Source organism: Papio anubis, chromosome 9, assembly GCF_008728515.1.
Source record: "Papio anubis isolate 15944 chromosome 9, Panubis1.0, whole genome shotgun sequence".
Taxonomy (NCBI): Eukaryota; Metazoa; Chordata; class Mammalia; order Primates; family Cercopithecidae; genus Papio; species Papio anubis.
Genome location: NC_044984.1, coordinates 107,359,529 through 107,378,744, shown reverse-complemented (window position 1 = coordinate 107,378,744; position 19,216 = coordinate 107,359,529). Strand labels below are relative to the sequence as shown.

The 19,216-nt window shown below is 51.9% G+C and overlaps 1 protein-coding gene across 1 annotated transcript in view; it reads right to left on the bottom strand.

Moving 5' to 3' along the window:
* The window catches only part of DTX1 (deltex E3 ubiquitin ligase 1), a 42,136-nt gene extending 33,383 nt beyond the window's left edge, over window positions 1–8,753 (bottom strand). Inside the window, exons 1-2 of the mRNA XM_017946227.3 lie at window positions 8,651–8,753; window positions 7,144–8,145 (exon numbers count right to left, since the gene is read on the bottom strand). Coding sequence (XP_017801716.1) covers window positions 7,144–7,402 — 259 coding nt within the window. The 5' untranslated portion in view covers window positions 7,403–8,145; window positions 8,651–8,753. The remainder of the gene's footprint in view (window positions 1–7,143; window positions 8,146–8,650) is intronic.
* Window positions 8,754–19,216: the final 10,463 nt, after the last annotated feature.

Here is a 19,216-nt window from a genome sequence, read left to right as displayed (position 1 = left end):
CCCCACACTTCCCATCACAGCTTCCATCTCCTCCTTCCTCTCCAGGTCAGACTCCACAGCTCCTTTGGAAGGATGAGCCGGGGGATGGGAGGAAGCGGGAGAGGAGGAGGGAGGGAAGAAGGAGGAAAAAGGGGTCAGGGGAGGAGAGGGAGAGGGAGGGAGCTGCGAGGGGGGTCTGTCCCGGGCATCCCCACCCCCAGCCCGGAAGGCGTGGGCAGGTCGCTGATGGTGCTGTCCAAGGTACTCGGTGGCCTGGGCGAGCCTGGGAAGGTCCCTGCCCACCCAGCTGCAGACCTGGATCTAATCTCAGACCCACCTCTTCCCAGTGTGGGCAGGTGGCTCCCCACCCTCTGAGCTTCAGCTTTACTATGTGTAAAAGGGGGTGACGCCTGCTGACTGGGTGAAGGGAACCCAGACAGACTGTAGGAAGTGCCTGAGGCTGCCCCTGCCCCACCTGCTCCAGCTTGAAGGGCCCATGATTAATGAGGCTGGTCCTGCGGTGTGGCTGTGAGTCCCCTGGGGCCTGGCTGCTAAAGGGCAGCAGCTGGCAGCCCAGCCTGCCAGGCCCCAGTGGGCCCCAAGAGGCCTCCTCTACCCATCCCCTATCTCCCATCACAGCCTCCCTCTGCCACCCAGGCCTGAGACCCTCCTCCAGGACCCTGCTGAAGGACCCCTGCTGTTTCCTCCACCTGGAAGTGTTCCTCCCATCATTCTATTTACCTAAACCACACACTCTCAAAGGATTCCTCCTCCAGGAAGTCCTCCTCTCAGAGGCTCCAGGCATACACTGTGCACATCCTATGGCTGAAGGCGCCCTGCATCTCCCTAGTGAGGCATTTAAATCTTTTTCTTCCTTGAGCATGAGTGCTTACTACGTGCAAAGTTGTATCCTCCATGCTTTTACCTACATATCTCATTTAATCCTCATGACAACCCTCCCAGCTAGGGACTATTCTTATCCCCATTTTACAGAGGAGGAAACAAACTCAGAGAGGTTAAGGAATTTGCCCATGGTCACACAGCCAGCAAGGGGTCAAGCTGGGTTTTAGTTCTGTATCTGTTGTCCTGATGAGTCAGAGGGTTCAAAGGCTATTCCCATGATATGCATTTGTCTTCACCTTCACTAGACTCTGAAATTGATCTGAAGTGGATAGATTAGACTCTGAAATGCATTATGTCCTTCTGTCTGAGTCCCCAAGACCCATCCCAGGACCTGGTACTGAGAAGCCACCAATGACTACCAAATACGAGCGATGAATTTATAGTTTCAAAACAGCTTCTGGAGTTAGCTGAGCAGCCAGAGACCATGGGTCTGCAATGGTGGAAATACAGACAGTGTGACTGGTGGTTGGGGAGACACCCACATGTGGATTAGCTGGACCTGCTGCTACCAGAGATGGACCGCTCCCTGCCCCTACACATAATCTTTCTTGCTCCTGGCATCACAGCCAGCCTTAGTCTCCAGTGAGGAGGCTGGAGAGACGGTCCCAAAGGGTCCTGTAACCAGGAGCTGAGCCCTGGAGGCCTCCAGGGTAGTGCAGGCTGTCCCTGCCTTGGGCTAGACTCTGACAACAAGCCCCAAGAGCGCTCTCAAGAGAGAAGGGGGAGGGGGTTCTCTCAGCCCTCGCATTAAATGTCACCTTGTTTTCTATCCCTAAGGCCTGTCTGGGAGGCCTGGGCTCTAGCTTAGGACTGGTAGGCTGTGTGACCTTGGGGAAGTCACTCACCCTCTCTGGGCCTCACTGTCCCCAGTTGGTGTCTAAATTCCAGAGGTGCTTTCCCTGGTGATGGGAAAAGCTCCTCTCATCTGGGTGGTAACAGCCTAAGGGGCTCCAGCCTAAGTGTCCTCAGATAGTGCTTACTTTCAGGGCAGGGGCCAGGGCTGAGTGAAGCTCAAGGTTTCCGGGGAAGGAGGCAGGCTGGAAGATCCTGGAACCAGCCAGCACCTGCCACTCCAACCTGTCGGCCAGCTTGGGGGCACCAGAAAAGGCCAGGCTTGCAGCCTCGGATATGGCATCTGTGGATGGTCCCCAGCTGGCCTCCCTCAGCCTCAGCTTTCCCATCAGCAGAGTGGGCAGGAGGCTGCCATGCACCCCTCCAGGAGCACATGGAGAGCGACATGGGAGATACCAGGCAGATAGGTGCCCCTCCCCAGCTCTAGCCATACGAGGCCAGGCAGTGAGCTGGGAGCTGCTGCAGAAGTGGCTGAGTCGCACCTCTGTCCAGCTGTGTGCACTGGGTGGGAAATTTAGGGTCTGGGTGAGGTGGCTGTCCCAGTGGCAGGGGATGTAAATGATCCCCCAGGGACGTTGTGGCCTCTTCTCTGGGAGCAGAAAGCCAATCTCAAACCTTTCCCCCACTGCCGGTGGCAGCCAACCCCTCACCCCAAGACCCCGATGGCTCCTGGGCCCGGCCCAGCCACCAGCTGAGCACGCCTTGGCCTTGGGCTTCCCATATGTGGCAATCTTTGTCTGTGGGAGGGACGGTTGGAGACAGAGGGAAATGAAGAAAGAAAGCTTTGAGGGAAACCGGGCACTTGGCTCAGTACTGCAAAGCGAGCAAGCCACCCATCCCTCGCCCAGCTCTGACTCTCCCTCCAGCCCTCTGCCTGGGACACCACTGTGATGGATCTAACATCATCCAGCTCAGGGTCACAGCATCAGGCCTCCCCGTGGAGGGGCCCCGGTTTCCAGTCCAGACTCTGGGCTCTGGACCTAGAGGGCTTCAAAGGGAACCTCACCCCCTGCAGGGAGCAGTGAAAACAGCCCAGCAGGGGAAAGGTGAGGGGCCACCGGCTGAACAAACAGCAGCCCCCGTGGGGCCAGAGCCTGGCCTCTCCCCTGTGGCCCCAGCCTGACACCTGGGTTTTCTTCCGCTGGCTGCACTGCACGAGAGGCACATACACAGGGCATGTGTGTGTCAGCATTGTGCGAGCAGGCTGGTGCTGTGTGTGTACGCACACGCACGTGTACCTTGGTACACACCACGAGGCGTGGAGAAGCCATGCTGGGTGTTCCGTGGCACCAGCACGGTCTTACCCCATGCTCAGGTTAAGAACATGTGAGGGCAGGGGTCAGTGACCTGCAGCACACAGGTCAAATCCACCCACCATCTGCTATTGTGCAGCTCAGAAAGTAAGAATGGCTTTTACATTTTTAAATGGTTGGCGCGGGGGAAAGAAAATTTTTATGACCTGTGAAAAAGATATGAAATTCAAATTTCTGTGTCCACAACTAGTTTGATTAGAACACAGCCACACTCATTCACTTACATATCGTCTATGCTGCTTTTCTGCTCTGATAGAGTTGAATAGTTACAACAGAGACTGTGGGTCCCACAAAGCTTAAAAGATTTATTATCTGACGCAATCAGAAAAAAATCAGCCAGCTTCTGTATTGGGAAACTAGCAAAGCTAGGGTAGTCTCCCCCCAAAATTAAAGTTCAGCTTCAATGAACATATGGAGAATTTTACAATTAGAAAATCTAGACAGAAGCTTGTGTTGATTTCATCACATACACATGAGTTTTGGGTTTTACAGCATTATGTTGGAGTGTGTGTGTGTGTGTGTGTGTGTGTGTGTGTGTGTGTGTATGAAATATAATATTTTCAAGATTCACGGCCGGGCACGGTGGCTCACACCTGTAGTGCCAGCACATTGGGAGGCCGAGGTGGGTGGATCACTTGAGGCCAGGAGTTCAAGACCAGCTTGGCCAACATGGTGAAACCCCGTCTCTACTAAAAATACAGAAATTAGCTGGGTGTGGTATGTGGTAGCTTGCCTGTAATGCCAGCTACTTGGGAGGCTGAAGCACGAGAATCACTTGAACCCAGGAGGCAGAGGTTGCAGTGAGCCAAGTGCTCTAGCCTGGGCGACAGAGTGAAATACTGTCTCAAAAAAAGAAGAAAAAAAAAAGATGTAAGATCTCTTGCTGGTCTCTCATACACACAGTGGTGAACCCGTGCTACGTGCACAGTAGATAATTCGTTGATGTTTGTGGGATAAAGTCAGCCAGATTCTCTCTGTCAATCTGAGAACGCTGCTGGAGAAGTGATGCTCTCACCCATTTCATGGATGTGGAAACAGATCTGGAGAGGCCTGAGGTCACACCACTGGCACTCGGGTTTGCTCCCTGCCGGTTGAGGCTCTTTCCCAGTCCGTTACCAATGAGGACAAGACGTCCTTTCTTGAGATTGTTTTGCTCCTGGGTAAAGCGGGGGAGAAACCCTCACATGTCTGGTGAGGAAGCCTCTTGCCCTACTCTCCAGCAGATTCCCAGGCAGCCGAGGTCTCCTGCCAATCGCGATAGGTTTCCAGACCTTCCTCCCTCTCTGGTTGGGGTGGGAGCGGTTCCTGGCAGGCTCCCAGGAGTCCATTTAGGAATGAGTGGTTTTTTTTCCCTTTTCCGGCAAACAGGGGGCAGGTGTGGAGTGAACAGCTCTGGGGAGGGGGTGAGGGGAAGTGACCGGAGCTGAACTTCTGGGGGATCCAGTGAGGCTGAACCATAAAAGGGGTACTATTGAGAGAATGAGGCCTGATGAAAGGGGAGTGTGCAAGTCTGGGTACTCGGGAACATAAGGGGATGCTAGGAATAGAAATGGGGGTCCCCCCAAAGATAAGAGGATCAAAGGTAAATTTGCCAACGTGGCAGCCTTGTGGGGAGTCTGTCCCTGCTTCTAAGGACCCCGGCGCCCATCCCCCACCCAGCTAGGTCCTGGAGGATCGCTACACCCAGCCTTAGCTCTGAACCTGCAGAACAGCAGACCTCCTAGCAAGCAGTGATGTCCACCCACTTCTGCCCTCACAGCCCTGCCCTCTACCCCTAGGAGAAAAGAGAACGGGGTGGGCAAGGTGCAACACTTCCCATTCCTCCGTCAGGTCCTTGGTGCCCCTCTGGAAGAATGCGCACATGGAGCTAATGAGGACTTCTACTCTCTGGATCAAATTCAAAGTTCTTTGCATGGCTGTCCAGGCCTGTACATCTGGCCCTTGCTCAGCTGCGTCTTGCTCCATCTTCCCCTTGGTGGGAGATGCATCCCAAACAGAACGGACTTAAATGTCCTCTGCTCCTTCCCACCCCAGGGCCTTCGCACTGGCTGTGCCCTCTGCCAGGGACACTGGCGCCCTCACTCATTCTTCAGATCTCTGTTCAAACATCACTTTCTCAGGCTAGCCTTCCCTGAGTACCTCTGGGCCGGGTTTAGTTCATGCTTTCAGATCTGCCACTGATTGTCTCTGCGGTGGTATGTTTGCTTGCTTCCTGACCACACCGGGACCTTCGGCGTAGGTCCTCCAGCAGAAAACCTCGACTGATGACTCTGTCTTGCTCCCTGCTGTACTCCAGTGCTTAGCACAGAAATGGATACACAGCAGAGATCAATAAATAATCACATGATGGAATGCACAAACAATTGGCACCACCAGTGATGGTGGTCAATGCCTGGAGTTACGGAAACATAGATGTCCTAATCTGTACCATCCATAAGCCATTTGTTATGAATTCACCTGTGTTTCTAGACATGGTAAGCACCCTGTGGGTACCAAGCAATGTTCTAGACTATTGGAACGTCCAATCATTGCAGAAACTTCTATTGGACTGTGCTAGTTAGAAAGGCTGGCCTTCTTTCTAACTAGCACGGTCTAATAGAAGTGTCTGCAATAACGCAATGTTCTGGATCTACACTGGCCCACAAGGTACCACGAGACTCATGTGGCTACAAGCACTTGAAGTGTGGCTAGTGAGACTGAGGAACTGGATTTTACATTTTACTTAGTTTTAATTAATGTAAATTTAAGTAGCCACATGTGGTTGGTGGCTACCGTATTGGTTGGCACAGCTCTAGAGAGAAGGAGAGCACCCTACTAGCCTGGGGTTATTACGTGTGGTTCTGACATCCAGGAATTCGTAGGGACTTCCCCAAACCCCATCAGCTGGTCCTTGGAGGGTCAAACGTGCCAAGGATTTCTAGGCTGCTTCTACACTGCAGGATCCCACCACTCCCCACTGCCAACGAAGCTTGTCACAGGTACCACCGGGCAATGACTCAGGGAGATCTCCCAAACAATGACAAATCTCCAGAACAAAAGAGAGTAGGCCTGAGAGTGGGACCTCATCGTTTTTATCACCATCATCACCTATCACATTACCACCAACACAACCATCAACATCACCATCATTACAACCACAACAGGATCACCAATACCACGAAGTAACATCCACACACAGGGCTACCAGCCACACCACATGGCCACGAAGACTGCCACCAACATCATTTTCTCCATCATCACCACCCCATCACACCACTTCCAGCACCACCACCAACACAACTGTCAATGTCACCAACACCAATGAATTCCAGGGTTAACGCTAGCACTGACATCACCAACACTGCCACGTCACCATCATCCATCCCTCCATTATCACCAAGACCCCACCACCATCAATACTATCACTGAGTCACCACCAACACAACTGCTAACACTGTCTCCTCCATCATTGCCACCCCCCCACCATCAACACCACCAACGCCCCCCATCCCCAATTAATTACCACCAGCTGGACTCCACCCCCCAAACCAACACTTGGAGCCAGTACAGGATACCAGTTAAGAGTTTTGGCTCTGGAATTCAACCACCTGGGTTTAAATGCCAGCTCTGAGTTTAAATCATTCAGCTTCTGGGAGACTCAGTTTCTTCATCTATAAAATGGGACTCATAATAATACAACAATAAACAGACTTACTGCCTGTGATTCTTGGAAAAAATCAAATAGGAAGTGCATGTGAAGCCCTTATTCTACAATCACATGCTACTGCTATTCTAGATTCTGTGCTCAGTGAGCACCATTTTATTTAATCCTCACTCAGCTGTGAGAGATATTGATCTACCCATTATGCAGACGAGGAAACTGAGTCTCAGAGAGGGGAAGCAACTTGCCCAAGGCCCTACAACTTGCTCAGAGGCTGTACTGGAATCCAAGTCTTAAACTGGACAAGGTTAGACTGCCCTGTTTTTCTGGAGGTGAGGCAGGGAGATAGGGAAGGGATTTGGGATCAGATTTACTGGGATTTTCTGCAGCCCACGCTGCAAGGTAGTGGTGGTTCAGCAGGGCGGGTGGCATGGGGTGGGTGGGGAGTCTGCTCACCTGTGTCCTGGCGAAACTGGTGCATGGACTGCAGGTCGATGATGTAGGGCACAAGCTGGGCGTCCACCTGCCCCAGGACCACGGAGCCGCGAGCGTCCTCCTTCAGCACGTTCTCAATGTGGTGGCACACGGTGGCCGTATAGGGCCGCCAGCGACTGTGCTCATTCAGCCACTCCCACACCACCACCCGGGCCACGTTCTGCGGTGGGAAGCCCAGACCATTCACAGGCATCAGCCCACCGTGGCCTGGCCGTGACATGGCCGCCACTGCCTCAGGGGCCAGGTCCCCCACTATTGCAGGCCCAGCTACTCCTGGGCCTGGCAGCAGGCGGCAACTTCCTCTCTCCCCAGGGGGACAGCAAGGACCGTCTGGCCTCCTTTCTAACTCTGGGTTCTCTCTGAGGCCTAGAGGCCTCCGTTAAAGGAATGTGGGGTGGCCATCCAGGCTGCAAAGACCTCTTCCCTGCAGAGCCTTCTCGGATAAAGGGTGCTGCCCTGGAAAGCAAGTGTCTCTCTTATGCCGGAGGAAACAGCTCTAAAGTCCTTGGCCCCCTCGGCTGGCTCAGGTAGGGAGTGAGGCAGCCGCCCCCGTTCTAGGTCCAGCCTCTTCAGTGTTGTCTCTGGTCCCTCTTCCCCGCCAGACAGGGCCTGTCACCCAGGAGGCCTGGGCCACAGCCTGCTGCTCCTGCGGCTCTCAGTCAGCCCTCTGCACTCCCAACTGCGTCCCAGACCCTGCGCCTGGCTTCAGTGGGGCTTCTTGCCTCCCTCCAGTCCGGGCCCCCTTCTCCGACGGCTCCTGCTGAAGGGGGCGTCCCTGCCCCCTTGTTCCCTCTCCACGGTGTCCTGGAAGGCCTGGGTGGCTGCAGAACACACGAGGAAGGGGTGCGGCGCGGACCCCCGGGGGGTGCGCCTGGACTGCGGCTCCGGAGCTGGGCTGGGGGACGAGGGGGACGAGGGGGGCGGGGGCCCGTGGGCACGCCCCACCCCACTCGTGCTCGCGACCTGCCAGGAGACAAGAGGGGAGAGGGCCCTTTAAGAGGAGAGCGCAGCACCCCCTCCCCCATTCCCAGGAGATCATTCGGCTGAGAACAATGGGGGACCGAAGGGGGACAGCAAGGGGGGCGTACGGGGTCGCCTCGCCCGCTTTCCCTTGGGGCAGGCCTGGAGGGAGGGCTGGGGCCGGGGGCGCGGTTTTCAGAGACTCTCCGCCTGGGGGGTGCGCTCCTTCGCTCCCAGAGCCTTCCCTTCCCCTGGGGCCCTCACCCTGCCGGGGGGTATGCCGGGTGCGCGGGGATGCTTCGGGAAGCTAGGGGATGAACGGAGCTGCAGGCGCGGCCCAGGGCCCCTCGGGGGTCGCGTCGCGGAGGGGGCGAATCCAGGAGCTGGACCGTCTCTGCCTCCCGCCCTGGGGATAACAGCCCCCCTTCCCCAGCTCAGACGTCGCCGAGCCGCTCGCGGGCCCCCAGCTGGAGCCGGGGGTGGGGTCCCTAAGCACCCGCGCTCTCACCGCCTCTCTTCGTCTCCGGCTCCGGCTCCGGCTCGCGCTCCAGCACCGCCGCCTTCTGGGCTCCCCCCGGAGTGGGAGGGAGCCGCGGTCCTGCCTCCGCGCCCGTTCCCTCCCAGGCCCCTCGGCCGCCGCGCCGAGCTTTCCGCGCGTGGACAGATTGCTCGGCCGACGGACGGACGCAGGAGCTGGCTGGCGGCCGCCGGGATCCCGCGGGTGGGAGGCGGCCTCGGCAGTGCTCGGGAAGGGAGAGGGGAGGGGGCGGAGGAGGAGGAAGGGGAGGAGACAGATCGCGGCCCTGAGCGCCATCGGCGCTGACACGCGAGTCTCAGGGCGCCCCAAATCCTCGGCCGGGCCTTCCCGAGAACCCAAGGGGCCTTCTGACCCCAAGCAGGGCTTGAGGCAGGGAATGGGGTGTTTAGGAGTCGCTGGCTTGAATCTTTGTCATCTTTATTTCCAGTCTCCCAGTCTAGGGCCTGGCACTGAGTAGGTGCTCAATAAATGCTTGAATGAATGAATAAGATCCACAGACTGTCTAAAGAAAGATCTTGAAGCATTCAGAGCTAGCCTCCTTTCCTCCTCTAACTATTCCTGGGGGCGGGAGGGTGCTGACAAGGCCTGATTCAGACTCAGATGGAACCGTGGAATCTGAAGAGTACAGATGAGGAGACTGAAGCCAGAGAGAGTAAGACCCAGGCCCAGGATCACAGAAACTTAGAGCGGTGCCCAGACACCAACCCCCATCTGAATCTCCTGCCAGTACCCAGTTCCCAGCCCTAAGCCCACTTCCCCCAAAGCACCCACCTGCTCCAGGTGAGAGGGGGTGGGACCAGGGGAGGGGACCCTGGCCAGGAGGTGAGAACCTGGAGGAAGAGAAGGGCAGGCCCTCTGCCATGTCATTCACAGCCACCTGCAAACAACTAGTGCTCAAAAAATGGTGGGTGAGCATTGGTTGGATGGAAGGGAAGACTGGAAATGGCAGCGACTCAAGTGTTAATGGGATGGCCAGTTCCTCTCTCCTCCAGCAAGCTGGATGCAGCTGAGACACACGTCGGCTGGGAGGGGTGTGGACCACCCGGGGCCTTTGGGTGTTTAGATTGGGGAAGATGAAGGATGCGTCCGGGAACTCTAGCCTGGGTGGCTGACGGAGGTCAGTGACCTGTTTGGGCGCCTGCCCAGAGCAGCCCACGCCTGCCTCCCCAGGGCAGATGGGGATACACTAGGCAGGGGCAGGGGCAGGCTGCTCAGGGGTGCTTTCCCAGAACCCAGCTCTGGCTCTCCAGCCTGCTGGAGGGACCTCCCCTCCCCAGGCCCCTGCTCTGACCAGCAGCCCAGTGTTGGATGGGCTTTTTCATATTGGGTCAATGATTCTGCTTTCTTTCTCCTGCTGCAGACTACAGAGAGAGGCTTTGCATACGGCAGGGCCGTCTGCAGTGTGACAGTACTGACAATACTCCCACAGGATCACTGAGTTCTGGGATTTTAGCCTAGGGTCCATGGATGGCCTTCTGGGGTCCATGAAGTCCCCCTCTCCCATTACAGGCAAACTTGTGTGTCTAGGCGTTGTGTGTCTTGTGTGTCTGGGAAGAAGGGCACTGGCTGTCAGCAGATTCTTCTCCCAGGAGACTATGACTGAACAGGTTCAGAGCAGATGCTCAACCACCTTATGTTATAGAAGGATCTGGGGACCCCACAGTGGAGAAGAGATTGACTCAAGGTCGCATGGTGATTTAGCAGCAAATTGGAAAAAAGAACACAAGTCTCTGGACTTCCTGTCAAATGCTATTTAAGGTCTGATTAAATGTCACCTCCTCCAGGAAGCCTTTCTTGAATTCATCCCATCTTCCTCTGTGTTCCTTTGCCCATAACTTGACATGACACCCTGTATCACAATTAGCCTCTTAAATGAAATCTGTCCCTGCTAGAGTGAGATAGCCATCATATTCATCTTGGTGTGGTATGGCTGGTGCCCATTACATAAGGGTGTCATTTACTGAGTGCCTATTATGTGCCAGGCACTTATATAATACTTACTACTCTTCACAACTGCCCCACAAGGAAGGTAATATTGTCCTCATTTTACACATGGAAACAGAAAACCTCCTGAAGCTCAGAGAGGCTAAGTAGCTTACCCAAGTTCCCACAGGGAGTTAAGTGGCAGAGCTAGGATCTGTGTCCCAAATGCTTTTGCACCTCCCATAGCACCATGCTGCCTCTGTGTTTGTTGAGTGACTAATGGATGGCATCCAGCTGAGGATCTGGTGCAGTGTGGCCCTTAATGGCCCCTCTCAACTGGGTTTGGAACATCTGGGAATGCAAAACTGCTCCCAGGGAACTTGGGGAGAAAAGATTTCCAAGGAGAGGGAAGGAATTTGGCCACCAAGGAGCCCACAATTCACTGGAGGGATGGCTCAGATGCCAATGAGGAAGTCAATAGGACAAAAGCAATCAATCATGAACTGTTTTTTTTTTTTTTTTTGTCCATTGAGGCATTTTATTTATATAAATTTATTACATCCCTAGAAAAACAATCCCAGGATTTTCCCCCTTATGTGTTTTTGTCTTGCTTCCTTATGGTCCCTGATACCAGCTGAGGTTGTCAGGACAATGAAACCAAAGGAGATAGGGGTACCATTTTTCTAGATCTTTGAGTTGCAAATCAACCTGGGGCTTGTCACTGTACACTTGTTTAACCTGCCTGTGAGGTCCACAGTGATTTTTCTAGCTCTGTGATTATTGATGATTTCAAAGTCACTGATATAAACTAAGTTGCATTATCACACTTAGAAACTAGATGACGATTTTGGAACACAACCTAAAACTACCTGGTGTTTGCTTCTCTTCTCAGCATGTTGATGATATTGAGAGCATTGGCCAGGACGTTCACATGCACCATTATAGCAGCTCAGAAAATGGCAGAAAGAGACAAACTCATTTTTTTTTGTTCTGCCATCCACCATCCACTCATCCATCCACCCATCTATCCATTCATCTATCCACCCATCCTCCATCCATCCACCCACCCACCCATCTATCCAGTCATTCATCCATCCACCCACTCATGCATCATCCATTCATCCATACACCCACCCAGCCATCATCTATCCATCCATCCATCCATCCATCCATCCATCCATTTATTCATCCATTCATCTATACATTCATGTATGAAACTTCCCACCTTCCTTCCTTCCCCTCCTCTGTCTCTCCCTTCCTTCCTTTCTTCCTCTTTTTGTTTGTTTATTTTTTTAAGATGGAGTCTTGCTCTGTCACCAGGCTGGAGTGCAGTGGCGCAATCTCAGCTCACTGCAACCTCCGACTCCCTGGTTCAAGCGATTCTCCTGCCTCAGCCTCCCAAGTAGCTGCAATTAGAGGCACGTGCCACCACGCCCAGCTAATTTTTGTATTTTCAGTAGAGACAGGGTTTCACCACGTTGGCCAGGATGGTCTCGATCTCCTGACCTCATGATCCGCCTACCTCGACCTCCCGAAGTGCTGTGATTACAGGTGTGAGTCACCGCACCCGGCCCCTTCCTTCCTCTTATCCACTTATTCATCCATCCATCCATCCATCCATCCATCCATCCATCCATCCATCCAAAAACTACCAGATGCCCTCCTATGTGCCAGGCACTGGGCTATGAACTGAGGTACAGATATAACCCAAGCAGCATGGCCTCTGCCATCCTGGGTCTCAGAGTCTAGTGAGAAAGTCAGACATGAATCAAAGAATCACACAAAGTGTAATTTCAAACTTTTGCTAAGACTATCAAGGAAAAGTTCAGGAGGACATCTAACAGGGGTCCTATCAGGTCTAAGGAATCAGGGAGGGCTTCTCAGAGGAATTGATGTTTCAGCTACTCCCTGAAGGATTCACAGGTCTTAATGTGGCTGAGTGGGGTAGGAGGGGGAATGATTAAATCAGAGGAAACAGGAATGTGCAAAGGCCCAGAGGTGGGAAAGAGCTTGGTGTGTTAGAGCAACAGAAAGGAGACCAAGTAACCACTGAGAAAGAAGAGGGGTGAGCCTGGGGCCAGATGAGGCAGGGCTACCATACAGGGCCTTGGAAGACCCAGTATGGATTTGTGATTTTATCCTAAGAGTCATGGGGAGTTACTAAAAATTTGATGTGATTTGATTTGTGTTGGAAAGAGCCTGGAATTAACTAGACTTTATTGAGTACCTACTGTATGTCCAGCCCTGGTCTAGGTACAGGAGAGTCTGGAAGGGGACACAAAACAAAATGAGTGACACTAAAGGCGGTATTAGGGGCATGTGCAATTAGGGTATGAGCCCTGGGAGACACATGCCACCCCTGTCCCCAGCCTGTGGAGCCGAGTAAGTTAGGCTCTTTTGAGCCCTTCTCGCCAGCCCTCTACATCCTTCTGTGCAGACCAGCTGTGACCTCCCCTTCAGCAGCTGAGAAAAAGTTTAAGTGGAAAACAGGAAACAGAGTGAGAAGGACTGTTTAGGTGCCTCTGGGGACTGAAATGGGGCCCCTGGAAGTCAGAGTGTTCCTTGGACCTGCAGGACCCTGGTGGGGTGGGAGTGGTGAAAGGTCTTTTGCTGCCTGCTGAGAATGGGTGGTGGAATTGGAGAAGCCTCAGAAGGGTGGTATCCACAGCCAGCCTTCCTCAGTGAGGACGGTCTGCGGGCGTGAGGTTAGGCTGGGCATTGCTCTCGTGGCCGCGTGTCCAGGTCATGGCTCCTGGGAGCAGTGTCTCCCCATCACCAGCCAGAGGCTGGTTCCAGGTGAGCACAGATTCTTTCCGGGGTCTTGCTCTGAAATTCACATAGAGCCGGAGTTGAAAGCAGCTTGAGCATCTATGGGCGAGATGGTGAGATGAACGCCCTCCCCACCCCAGAACGCTGGGTCCCACGCTGGATTCACGTGAGAATCTCCTGCAGAGTGCATACAAATCACTCACGTTCAAGCCCCACCCTCAGAAACATGTAGTTGGCTGGGGGTCCAGGTATTTGTAGGCTTTGGCTAATGGTTCTTTCCCTGGATTTAAGGGATTAAAACTGAGAGATGGTTGTCAGCCTGTCTCTAGGTACCTGGGCTAATCATATGCGATACTGTGAGCTTTTAGGGCCCATTTAGAACCATCCATTTACTCATCTAATCAGATGCTGTTTGCTGAGCACCTACTATGTGCCAGATACCATTCTAGGCACTGAAGATACAGTGACAAATAAAAGACACAAAATACTTGCTCTCCTAGAGCTGACCTTCTAGGTGGCAGGAGAAAAAAAGTAAATAAATGCATAAATATAGAGTGCATTATGTAATGTAAGTGCCATGGAGAAAAATTAAGCCCTCTTAGACATTACTGGTGGGGACGTGACTTGGTGCAACCATGTTGGAAAACAGCCCAGCTTTATCTCTGATAGTTAAGCACATATACACCCTGCAGTCCACCCATTCTACTCTGGAGTATGGACCTCGGAGAAATTGTTGCCCATTCACAGCAGGAGTCCTGTAGAAGGATGTTTATAGCAGCTCTGTTCACAGTGGCCAAAGCTGGGAAGTAACCCAAATGCCCATCTGTGAGAGAGCAAATGAATAAACTATGGTTTAACTCCCACGATGAAATATTATATGGCACTCAACATGAAGGAACTATGGATGGAGCTTTGAAATAAAATATTCAATGAAAAATTTCCTCTTACATAAACATATTCCCTTTTTATAAAGTCAAAGGCAACTAAAATTATAGGCACACATATGCAATAATAGATTGTATGAAAGGGAAACAGGGGAAGAATAAATACAGGATTTAGAATGAGGATTTAGAGGGGAACGTGGCGCTGGGGGTTGGGGGACCATAAGGTAAGATGTAAGTCACTGTCGAGATCCTAGCTTTTGTTTGGGTAGTGGTTTCACTGGTGTTTATTACATTCTTCTTCTTTTTTAAGAGACAGGGTCTCGCTCTATTGCTCAGGTTTCAGTGCAGTGGTGCGATCACAGCACTCTGCAGCCTCCAGTTCCTGGGCTCAAGCAATTCTCCTGCCTCAGCTGGGGCTACAGACACGTACCAGCATAAAATTATTTTATTTTATTTTTGTAGAGACAGGGTCTCCCTTTGTTATCCAGGCTGGTCTTGAACTCCTGGGCTCAAGTGATCCTCCTGCCTCGGCCTCCCAAAGTGCTGGGATTACAGGTGTGAGCCGTGGTGCCCAGCCATTCTTTTTTTTTTTTTTGTTTGAGACGGAGTCTTGCTCTGTAGCCCAGGCTGGAGTGCAGTGGCCGGATCTCAGCTCACTGCAAGCTCCACCTCCCGGGTTTACACCATTCTCCTGCCTCAGCCTCCTGAGTAGCTGGGACTACAGGTGCCCGCCACCTCGCCCAGCTAGTTTTTTTTTGTATTTTTTAGTAGAGATGGTGTTTCACTGTGTTAACCAGGATGGTATCGATCTCCTGACCTCGTGATCCGCCCGTCTCGGCCTCCCAAAGTGCTGGGATTACAGGCTTGAGTCACCGCGCCTGGCCTTGCCCAGCCATTCTTAAAATTAACCAATTAATTAAAAGATGATGAAAGTATTATTAACCCCCTTTTTTGTGGATCAAGATTAAAGAAATAAGCGAGTAAGCAGGGAGGGGCTAGATCATCCAGATCATGCCGGGGGTGAAGATATGATTACTGTTTTTTCTTCTTTTGAGACAGGGTCTTGCTCTCTTGCTCAGGCTGGAGTGCAGAGGCATGATCACAACTCACTGCAGCCTCAACCTCACTTGCTCAATTGACCCTCCCATCTCAGCCTCCCGAGTAGCTAGGACTACAGGTGTGCACCACCACACCCGGCTAATTTTTGTTTATTTTGTAGAGACGGGGTTTGGCCATGTTGTCCAGACTGGGGTTGCAACTTTAATCAGCTGGTCAGGGAAGGTACTCCCAGGTGACATCTAAGCCATTACTTGAAGGAGAGAATAGTGAATAAGGGGAGATCTGAGGAAGAGGGCACAGGGTAGAGGGCACAACAGGTGCAAAGGCCGCTAGGTGGGAGGGTGCTTGATATGCTGTAGGAATGGCAAGCTGGAGGAAGTGAGTGCAGCCATGTGAGAAGCAGGCGTAGGGAGGGAGAGAGATGGAGACATGGGACGGGAGAGAAGAGAGGGAGAATGTTTCCTGCATTCCCCAAGGGGTTCAAATCTCGAATCTGCTCTTTCCAGCGACTGGCTATTCAACTTTTCCTTAGGTTCCATGAGGCACCCCAGTTTCCTTGAGGTGATTTAACTGGGTTTCTATTACTTGTAAGCCAGTGATTCCTACCTGGTGAAATCACTGCCCTGTGGTCAGAAGATCATGGTGTGAGTTTCTTCAAGAAAGATTTCTTAAGAGAAAGTGCAAACTGGAGGGTGGGTGCTCGTGTAACAGAAGCCCCTGGGAGGTGGAAGGGGACCCAGGCCAGCACCAGCTAAGGGGCATGGAATAGTAGTTAGCCCATTCATGGAGTGATTTCTAGGTACAGGGATTTTATTATACTCTTTCTTTTCTTTATTTTTGAAACAGGGTCTTTCGCTCTGTCACTCCGGCTGGAGTGCAGTGGCATGAACTCAGCTCACTGCAACTTCCTCTGCCCAGGTTCAAGTGATTCTCTTGCCTCAGCCTCCCAAGTAGCTGGGACTACAGGCATGAGCCACCATACCCGGCTAACTTTTGTACATTTAGCCAGGCTGGTCTCAAACTCCTGACCTTAAGTGATCCACCCACCTCGGCCTCCCAAAGTGCTGGGATTACAGCTGTGAGCCACCTTATTATGCTCTTTTAGTCTTCCCAAAAACCCTGACAGACGTTATTACAGATTTTACAGGTGGGGAAACGGAGGCAGCAGAGGTTATGGCATACACAGTGAGCAGTTGAGCCTGAAAACCCCAGGTCTGGCTGACGTTGGAGCTCTTGTACCTGGGATGTGAGGTATCTGATCTATTTCCATTGTGGTGTCCCTTTGTCTTTGGGGACCACAGTTTCTCTCCTCTACAGTTTGGGTGGATGGGCCCTTGCCTCCTCTCCCCTCTTCCCCAGCCCCTGGGCCATCGAGAAGGCCTGTGGGCAGCCAGGCGAGGTGGGAGCACTCAATCTGGGACTCGCTGTGTCTCCAGCATGGAGGGAAGGGACCCAGAGAAAGAACGGGGTTTAGAGTTAGTGTGGCCTGGGGTGTGGTGGAAGTTTGGTGTGGCTAGGGGACTAAGAGAGGGAGTTGGGGGGAGGGGTGTGTGTGTGTGTGGTGTGTGTGTGTTGCTTATGTAGAGCTGGTCCATCTGGGGAAGGGAGGGGGAGCAGAAAGGAGAGAGGAACCCTAGTTCTTTTCCCCGCTCTACAAATGGACCGCTGGAGTCCAGCAGGGAAGGCTGAGAAATAAAATGGGAGTGTGTGTGTGTGGAACGCCCCCTAGTGGTCTATCTTGGTCCCTCGTTCTAATGCTGGAGACATTTCCAGATAATTTATTTTTAATGTTTTTTATTGCAGTAAAAATGCATACCATAAAATTTACCATTTCAATTCTATCTAAGTTAAGTGTTAAGTATATACACATTGTTTTACAACCAATCTTTAGTACTTTTTCATCTTGCAAAACTGGAACTGTACCCTTTAAACAAGAACTTTCCCATTTTCCCCTCCCTCCAGCCTGTAGCACTCACCATTCTACCTTCTGTGTCTAAGAACTTGACTAGTCCAGTACCTCCTATAAGTGGAAGCATGCAGTGTTTGCCTTTTTGTGCCTGGCTTATTTCACTGAGCATAATGTCCTCAAGGTTTCCCCATGTTGTAGCTGTGTCAGGATTCTCTTCCTATTTAGGGTGAATCATATTTCACTGTATGTATGTACCACATCTGGTTCTCGATTTGTTATCTGTTCATTCATCAGTGGACCTTTGTGTTGCTTCCACCTCTTGGTCGTTGTGAATAGAGCTGTTATGAGTTATGGGTGTACGAATACCTCTTTCAGACGTTGTTGTCACTTCTTTTGGGTGTATCTCCAGAAGCAGGATTGCTGGATCATACGAGCTAGACTGAACTCCCCGCTCCCCAATTCATATGTTGAAGCCCTCACCTGCAATGTGACCATATTGGGAGATAGGGCTTTTAGGAGGTAATTAAGATCATAAGGGGCCGGGCGCTGTGGCTCATGCCTGTAATCTCAGCACTTTGGGAGGCCTAGGTAGATGGATCACTTGAGGTCAGCAGTTTGAGACCAGGCTGGACCAACATGGTGAAACCTTGCCTCTACTAAAATACAAAAATTAGCAAGGCATAGTGGCATGGTCTTGTAGTCCCAGCTTCTTGGGAGGCTGAGGCAAGAGAATCCGTTGAACCCTGGACGGCGAGGTTGCAGTGAGCCAAAATGGCACCACCGCACGCCAGCCTGGGTGACAGAGTGAGACTCCATCTCAAAAGAAAAAAAAAATCAAAAGGGGTCATAAGGATGAAGTTCCAATCTGATGAAATAGGTGGCCTTATAAGAAGAGGAGAAACAGGGATCTCTCTCTCTCCTTCCCTGTGCATACAGGCAATGAGGAAAGGCCATGTGAGGGAGTATCAAGAAGACAGTTGCCTGTAAGCCAGGGATGGGGGTCTCGCAAGAACCAGACCATGCTGGCACTCTGATCCCAAACTTCCAGCCTCCAGAACTGTTGGAAGTAAATATCCGTTGTTTAAGTCACCTGGTCTATGATATTTTCTTTTTTCTTTTTGAGATGGAGTCTCGCTCTGTCGCCCAGGCTGGAGTGAAGTGGTGTGATCTCGGCTCACTGCAACCTCCACCCCCGGGGTTCAAGTGATTCTCCTGCCTCAGCGTAGCAGGTAGCTGGGACTTCAGGTACAGGCCACCACACCCAGCTAATTTTTTTTTTGTATTTTTAGTAGAGACGAGGTTTCACCATGTTGGCCAGGCTGGTCTTGAGCTCCTGATCTCAGGAGATCCACCTGCCTCGGCCTCCCACAGTGCTGGGATTACAGGTGTGAGCCACCGCACCTGGCCAGATATTTTCTCAAGGCAGCCAGAGCAAATACAATATAGTAATTCTATTTTAATTTTTGAGGAACTGTCATACTGTTCCCAGAGCATTTTACATCCCCACCGAGAGTGCACAGGGATCCAAAGTTTCTACATCCTCACCAACACTTGTTATTTTCTGTCTTTCTTTTTATTAAAATAATAGCTACCTGAATGGGTTTTCCAGGTAATTTTTCTCCCAGCCATCAATGAGGGCTCCTGTGTGCCCAGCACCAGGCTGAGTATGTCACATGCCCAGTGGTTAGTATCATTCCCATTTTACAGATAAGGACGCTGTGGTTTGATGGGACAAGTAACTAACTCAGTGTCACCAGTGAGTAAGTGCTACATGCATCACTGGCTCCAAGTTGGATTTCTTGACTCTAAAGTCAAGAATCTTAATGGAAATCCTATTAATCCTGGTGATGATGTTGGTGATGATGACAAGCAGCGATTACAGAGCATTACTCCTGTGACAGGCGCTGTCCCCAGCTCTTTACATACATTTTAATGGATTCAATCCATAACAACCCTATGTGATGTCTACTATTATGATCTTCATCTTACAGG